This window comes from Rhinolophus ferrumequinum, chromosome 22 (assembly GCF_004115265.2).
Source record: "Rhinolophus ferrumequinum isolate MPI-CBG mRhiFer1 chromosome 22, mRhiFer1_v1.p, whole genome shotgun sequence".
In the NCBI taxonomy this organism is placed as follows: Eukaryota; Metazoa; Chordata; class Mammalia; order Chiroptera; family Rhinolophidae; genus Rhinolophus; species Rhinolophus ferrumequinum.
In genome coordinates, this window is record NC_046305.1 from 24231272 (window position 1) to 24239211 (window position 7940).

Genomic DNA, 7940 nt, shown 5'->3' on the forward strand with positions numbered 1-7940 from the left:
TTTGGCCTGGGTACTGAAGGACAAGTAGAAAGTAAAGATGTAGGATAAAGATACCTCAGGTAAGGCACAAGTATGTATTTTGGAGGACCACACATACCCTGCAATATAGTAAATAGAATAGAACAATAATCAGAGAAACATTAGTAAGTGATTCCAATAGGGCCCTCATTTTTCATTACACAGGAATCAAAGTGGAAAAAAAGACACTAGATTTTTGACAGGTAATTATTTATTTCTGTCATTCCACCAAATCAAGGAAAGCAGAAGCTTAAGCTGGACTCAGATATAAATCATCAATAGCTCCATATTATCAGTAGCACTATCAACAGATTCTCCTAAAACAGGTGGATTTTTTTTATTTCAGTAAATAATAATACTTAAGGAACAGTAGAACTGCTAATTAGAGAAATGTACCTAATTTTATATTTTTGTCGGGGGAAGTATAAGGGAGGGGGAATGAAAGTACTGGTTTCTAACTGGTGTTCCTCTTGAAGTCTTACTCTTGTTTGAGTCGCTTAATCTCCAGAGACAGTTTATACACTTCCAGGGCCATTTTCACATCCTCCAGGTTTGGGAGACACTGCATGAGTTTACTGCCTGCTAGCACTTGCTCACAGCCATTATGGACTTCCTAAAAGAGACAAAAGGATGAATTTTGAGAGGTTTCTCTCTAAACTGTGAAGGTAGAAGATTCCTTAAAGATGCCTCACTGATGACAGCAAAATTGGAATTATCAAGACCCTCCTCAGGACTGATGGAAGGAACCCAAAGGATACTTTGTGTCTCAGCAAAGCGTTCACCCTAGCGTTCAGACCAATGAAGCAGGGAAGGAACTGTGCTCCAGAAGACACCCAGAGGGTCTCTTCAGGGACAACTGAAGGGAGGGTTCTGATGGTTATTGCCAAAGCATGGCACTTAAGGAGGAAACACAGGGCTGGGGGCCAAGTCACCTGGATCTTAACACCATCCCCACTAGAGGCTTGGTCCTTCTGACTATAAAATGAGAGAATTAAAACTTGCGTTAATGAGCTCACCAAGTGCTTTGAGGGTGAAATTGTTGATTCCAAAAGTGATTTAAACAAGTCAGAAATGAGACCTGACAAAAGTCAGAGATCAGAGATCTCATCAGTGTTGGTTGGGACCGTGCGCTGGCTCAGGCTACCATTTTTAGAATGTGCTAGAACACCTGGAAATGTGTGCCACTTACCCACTCACACTTGGGCACCTCTGGGTACCAGGTTTTGTTCTCTGTGCAGGTGATACTTTGAGAGCTGACCACAACATAGCCAGAGTTACAGTGGATTGTGACATTTTCAGGCTCAACATATTGATCCTTATCCACAGACAGATTTCCATTTTCTATCTCTGGTTTCAGACACAGAGCTGTTATGGAAACACAATTTTGATCATCTGTGATTCTCAGAATAAGATCTTACAAAAATAGAGAATACTGAGGGGTGAGAAACACTGATAAATTATACCTGCACGCTGAGAGTTGTTCTTTACTGCTATTCATTGTATTATAACAAATTAATAATAATAATAATAATAATAATAATAATAGTAATAATCTATATATACTATCAACATAAAACACTATTATCTCCATTTTTCTGAAGAGAAGAATTAGGTACAAATAGTTTACGTGACTTGTCTAAGGTTGCATAGCTTTTATTTTATTTTTTTTAAGGTTTCATAGCTTTTAAGTGACTTGATTATGATGAAAACCTAGGTATTGTGGTCCTGGAATCTGAGTTTTCAAAACCACTGTACCTCAAAACCTTACTCTTTTCATGATCTTAACTATGTAATTTTTAGTCCCATATCATTAATATCTTCCTGTATTAAATGGAGATAATGATGAGAAATTAGCCCCTTGCACTGCTGTTGACTATGATTTTTAAAAAAAGGCACACCTAATCTTTTTTTTAAAAATTAAAGTTTATTGGGGTGACAATTGTTAGTAAAGTTACATAGATTTCAGGTGTACAATTCTGTATTACACCATCTATAAATCCCATTGTGTGTTCACCACCCAGAGTCAGTTCTCCTTCCATCACCATACATTTAATCCCCTTTACCGTCATCTACCACCCCCGTCCCCCCTTACCCTCTGGTAACCACTAAACTATTGTCTGTGTCTGTGAGTTTTTGTTTCTCATTTGTTTGTCTTGTTCTTTTGTTGTTTTGGGTTCATATACCACATATCAGTGAAATCATATGGTTCTCTGCTTTTTCTGTTTGACTTATTTCACTTAGCATTATAATCTCAAGATCCATCCATGTTGTCACAAATCGTCCTATTTCATCTTTTCTTACCACCGAATAGTATTCTATTACGTATATATACCACAACTTCTTTATCCATTCATCTATCGAAGGACATTTTGATTGTTTCCATGTCTTGGCCACCGTAAATAAAGCTGCAATGAACATTGGAGCACATGGGCACACCTAATCTTAATCGTCAACCAAAATCTCTTGTCAGGTCAATTTTGTTATGAGAAGGTGCTAGCATGAGGATCTAATGAACATATCAGATATTTCAGGGAATGTTTGGAATTTACCCGTAAGTCCTCATTCAAACTTAAGCAGGTACTCACTAAAATTTTTCTAAATCTTCACTGATACTCTCAAATTAAAAATTGTTATCCTTAAGTGCAGAAACAGAAGCATACATAATGGATGCTTGAATTATGACAAAGGTAACACTGCACAGCAGTGTGAAACTATGGTTCATTTAATAAGTGGTGCAGCATTCGTTGATTATTCACTGGGGAACAACAAATTTTGACCTCTACTTTCCACAATAAACCCAAAAGAATTCCAAGTGCATCAGGGATATTAATGTGAATGGTAAAACAATAAAGTTCTGGAAGATAACACAGGGGAATATTTTTATGACCTTGCTGTAGGCAAACATTTCTTAAACAGGACACAAAAGGCTCCAACATCAAGAAAAAAGATTGGTAAATTGAACTAAATTGAATGTAGAACTTCTGTTTATCAAAACTAGAACACTCATACACTACTGGTAGAAATGTAAATTGTTACAACCAGTCTTGAATAAAATTTGGTATCATCTACTAAAGGTGAATACATGAATACTCTATGAAACAGCAATTCTACTCGTAAGTTTTTTCCTAACAGAAATGCACATTTGTACCAAGAGACATGCACAAGAATGTTCATAAAATCGTTATTCATAATAGCCTAAAACATTAAAAACTCAAACTTTTATAAGATACATAAGATATGGTATATTCCTCCAAAGGAACATCCTATAGCAATGAAAATGAATAAACTATCGTTACATGTAAGAACATAGACGATTTTCCAAAAGATAATGTTGAAGAGTCAGGCACAAAAGAGTAAGTACATGCATGATTTTCTTTGTGCAGTTTAAAAGTTGGCAAAACTAATCCAAGGTGTTAGAATAGTGACCTTCTTTGAGGAGAAGAATCCAGAGTAAAAGAGAGAGGACATGTGGGACATTTCTGGGGTGCTGGTAACGGTAGTGCTCCCTGACCCGAGTGATAGTTTCACAAGTGGGTTCACTTTATGATAGTCAATGACCTGTACACCTAAGATTTGTACACAGTTCTGTAGTATGTTTTATTTATTTATTTATTTATTTATTTATTTATTTATTTATTAAAGTTTATTGGGGTGACAATTGTTAGTAAAGTTACATAGATTTCAGGTATACAATTCTGTAATACATATCACATTGTGTGTTCACCACCCAGAGTCAGTAATATGTTATATTTAAATAAAAAATTTTACTAAAGCAAAGCAAAAAGTGGCCCTCTAGATTACTTCTGAAAACATACACAATTGGTAACAGTGTGATAAACTGGGTGATGGTTCATTCTTTTAAAGTATTGTACTGTATGCATTATTAATATTAACAATGTGAAATGAATAAATAAGCAGATAACATACAAATTTCTAAGTTTTTGCTTCTAGCTGGGAGAAGACGACTATCAGAACTTTCATGGTGGTTCTTCTACCTTCTTAGCAAGGACCATCAATAAAGTTGGAATTACCTTTACATTGAGGGGCTGGAGATAACCACTGTGAATTTCTGCAGCTGATCTGGGGCTCTCCAACCAGAACATATCCTTCATCACATTCATAGTGCACCACAGTCGTAAAGGATAATAATGAACTTATGTCTCGATGAGATCCGTGGGTAATGGGAGGAGACTTTCTGCAATCTTGAATGGTGAAAGAGAATGGTTGAAGAGAATGAGCTACTTAATTTAATTAACAATTCAGATTGAGGGACTCTTCCCATTTTATAGAACTAAATCATTAGTATATTTGCTGAGGTATATTTATTTCCTTGACAAAATTACTAGGAATGATTAATTGAGTTCTTTACCACTGTGTTATTATTTTATATATGTTATACCATTTAATCCTCACACTGTGAGGCAATACTATCATCATATCCATTTTAGAGAAAAGGAAACACATTTTAGAAGGGTCAAATGTTCTATATAAATGCCAGTAACTTGAATTAATCTTGCAGATTAAACTCAGGTTTGTATCTTCAAATTCTCCTTGCTACTTTCTGGAAATCTGCTGTTTTCTGCTCTCTGTAGCAGTCATTGGACACTAACTTTACATGGCATCAATGGATGTTTAAAAGGCCATAAAATGGAAGTTTGGGCTAAAGAACAATATTCTTGCTACTTGCCATGTCAAGTAATACCCCATAATTGATGAAGTAGGTGGCTCAGACCAGTTAAAAAATTCTTAAGTCCCTCACCCAAATCAAAGACATCAAAAGGTAAGGGAATGAGTTTTTTTTAAGAGTAATATTCGGGGAAGTATTTTTTGTAAAGCCTTTTGATATTCTGTGAGCACCACTCCTGTCCCCAGATGAGGTAGGTGCACCAGTGTGTTCCTCCTTCACATTGACAGAGGGATTCTGAGTAGCCCACTGAGAAAGCCTGATATGCCTCCTTTCATTTTGGAAGGAACATTAAATGGGCTGTCTAGTGGCTCTGATGGTGAGACTGAAGGACAGATTTTGCTGCTTTGAGAATGGTCTGTATTTCTGACATTATGCAGAACAAATAATGAGTAAGTACTTCTTGTGGATTAGAAATGACCTGCATTGAGAAAGACAGCCATTGTGAAGTTGTCTTCAGGTCAATCCAAAAGGACCACCTGGGGTGGGAGGAAGGCCTCTGCTAAAAAAAAAAAAAAACACAACTCTAGGAGTTGTCAGATATCTAGGAGATAGAAAAGAGTAAGAAGTCAACAAGAATCGGAGATGGGTTTGACCATATGCTAGAAACTGCAGTTAGCAGATCCTCAGTGATGATGTCGTACCCACAAAAACAAACAAACAAACAAACAAACAAACTCACATGGAAGAAAGAAAGCTTTAAACACCCATGAAACCAAGAATCAACTCAGGTCAAGCACTGTTTCCCTTACCTCCACTCCTCCCAAATCGTCAACTCTGGAAGATTCAGAAAGCATAATTACAGTAATTCCAAGGTAAATTCTGTTTAATTCACCTGTGTATAAGTCAACAGATTCCATACAGCCTTTCCTAAACCTCAGATTAAGTACCTTTATAGAAATATAAAAAGTAGCTCGTAATTTTTATGAATAAACATATGAAGTTCTGTATTAGGTCTTTCAGGTAATATTAAGGGCCATACTTGCAAAGTACTTAAAAAGATACGATATGGCCATATAAAAAGTTATATCATAATACTAGTCATACAAGTGCCAGAAGATTAGGACAGGAAATGAGTTCTATAGGAGAAGATGTTAACAGAACCAAGGACTAAAATATTGAGAGAAGGCATCCATGAATAAGTTGGAGATATATTTTGAAGGAATGATAGAAGTTGAGTAGATGAGATAGCAGAAGCAGATCAACACTGAGGCCATGAGCAAAGTCTCTAGCATCAGAAGATTGTTACCGTGAGAGAAAGAAGAGGCAGAGTCAGAAAGGGAGATTCAAGTCAGAGTTGACAGACATTAAATGTCATGTCAGAGGGTTGAGGAAATGGGTAATGGGAAGATGTGAGGGAAGAGGAGGAAAAGGGACGGGGAAACAGAAACATGAAGAACTATCATAATAAAGATGTTGACAAATTTAATATGGCTCTCTACTACCTCAGACTCTAAGAGAGGAACTCAGAGACAAAGTTGGAGAACTGAAAATCCCCTGAGCATAAAGTTCTTTATTCTATATTGACTCTATAACTTAAATTAATACTGTTCCTCAATAATTTTATTATGTCTGATGTGAAAAATCAACTCCCAAATATAAATTCTTCCTTAATAAATCCATGCTTTCCCCCTAACCACTCTCAGTGATGAAGAAAGCATGGCTTCCACACTTTTAAATCAATCTGCTAACTCACATAAGAACATTCATCTATTATTTTAGAGTTAAGATTTTCCTTCTAAGCTCTTCCAACTCCTCCATTTTTGTGCCATGATTGCTGTTTCAGGGAATATGTTTATAAATATCTTTAATTTATTATGAAAATTAATTCTCTCAGATCAAAATAATGTTAGCTAACACAAGAGAAAAATATAATTTTGCTTAAAGGACACATCCTTTTAAATAACATAACAAATTAATTTCCATAGCAACAGATCTTCAACCAGGTCTGATAGTTTCTCTCAAACGCTTTTATTTCTCCTTCATTTGCAAAAAAAATCCCTACATTGCAATAACAATACCTTAAATTTATATAATGGTTTGTAGTTTTAAAAGTGCCCTATATTTTACTCTAGAAAATTTCCTCAGTATTTGTGATAACACACAATATTTTTGCTTTATGAATGGAAATTTTTTCCAATCAATCACTAAGATTGTAAACAGTGTAATTAACCTATTTGGAAAATAAATGTGTTTTAAGCATTTTGGAGCATTTAAATCTAAGAAATTTTTTTGAAAATTAGAAATCATTTCTTTTTGTTATTAGCTTCAGGTATATAAAACAATGCAATAGTTAGACATTTACACCCCTCACAAAGTGATAACCCCCTCCCCCAATCTACTACCCCTCTGACATCATATATAGCTGTTACAATTCCATTAACTCTTTTCCCTATGCTGTACTCCACATCCTGTGACTATATATATATATATATATATATATATATATATATATATATTTGACATTCATTATTATTCAGCTCCAGGTGTACACTGCAGTGGTCAGTGTAGAGATTATTTCTTACTAAGGCAGCCTCACAAGGATTTTTACATGTCAACACAATTATTCTAGACATAACAACAGCCTTTATCTAGAAGAGTTTCTTTTTTATTTTTAAATTTTTATTTTCATTAATAACATAGCTCAGTGTACTCTTTCAAAAAGGTTATGAATTACCACCATTTGACTATATTTGATTAATTTTTGATAGGGTATTTTTCACCATATCTTAGAGAAACTACCTTCTTTCCCCCGTAACCACTGTACTCACCACACAGGCCAGCAGGGCACAGCAGTAGGGTCAAGACCCCAAGGAGGCACAGGGCTGGGACAGTGATCTGCAACTTGGGGGGCATGGTGCAGAGTCTCAGAGGCACCTGCTGGAACTCAGCATTCACAGACACCTTGAATCAAGATGACGAAAAGTTTTCTAAGTAACAGTTGAAATGGTGCCTAAGCCAAGGAACTCAGCCTTGGGAAACTGCCAGCACTGTGTCACTAAAGGGGCGGGGCAGGGGGAGCGACTAGAGGACCAGGTGCTGAGTGTCTGGGCAAGCTGATAAGGACCCCTTCTTGAGAAGAAGAGTCTGGGGCTTGGTGTGAGAGCCCTCTGGGATTCTGTACATATTTACTATTGTAACTCCAAGACTTCATTGCTGTTCAGATGGCACACGTAATGAGTTTTTTCTGGATGTACACATGACTCCTTTCTGAGTAAACAAAGGCAAAAGGTGCCAG

The 7940-nt window shown here is 36.2% G+C and overlaps 1 protein-coding gene across 1 annotated transcript; it reads right to left on the minus strand.

The window, feature by feature from the left end:
• Nucleotides 1-253: 253 nt before the first annotated feature.
• LOC117014927 (apolipoprotein R-like) lies at nucleotides 254-7676 on the minus strand. Its single transcript, XM_033093224.1, has 4 exons — nucleotides 7474-7676; nucleotides 4050-4220; nucleotides 1208-1383; nucleotides 254-631 (listed from the first exon to the last, which is right to left on the minus strand). Exons 1-4 carry the CDS (start codon nucleotides 7556-7558, stop codon nucleotides 497-499), a joined length of 567 nt encoding a protein of 188 aa, XP_032949115.1. The 5' UTR covers nucleotides 7559-7676; the 3' UTR covers nucleotides 254-496.
• Nucleotides 7677-7940: the final 264 nt, after the last annotated feature.

Coding starts and splice junctions, on each gene's coding strand:
- LOC117014927 (XM_033093224.1), bottom strand. CDS start 7,558: ATGCCCCCCAAGTTGCAGATCACTGTCCCAGCCCTGTGCCTCCTTGGG. Junction 4,221..7,473: donor GTGCCCTGCTGGCCTGTGTG/GTGAGTACAGTG, acceptor TCACCATTCAAG/ATTGCAGAAAGTCTCCTCCC. Junction 632..1,207: donor AGGTGCCCAAGTGTGAGTGG/GTAAGTGGCACA, acceptor TGTCTCTTTTAG/GAAGTCCATAATGGCTGTGA.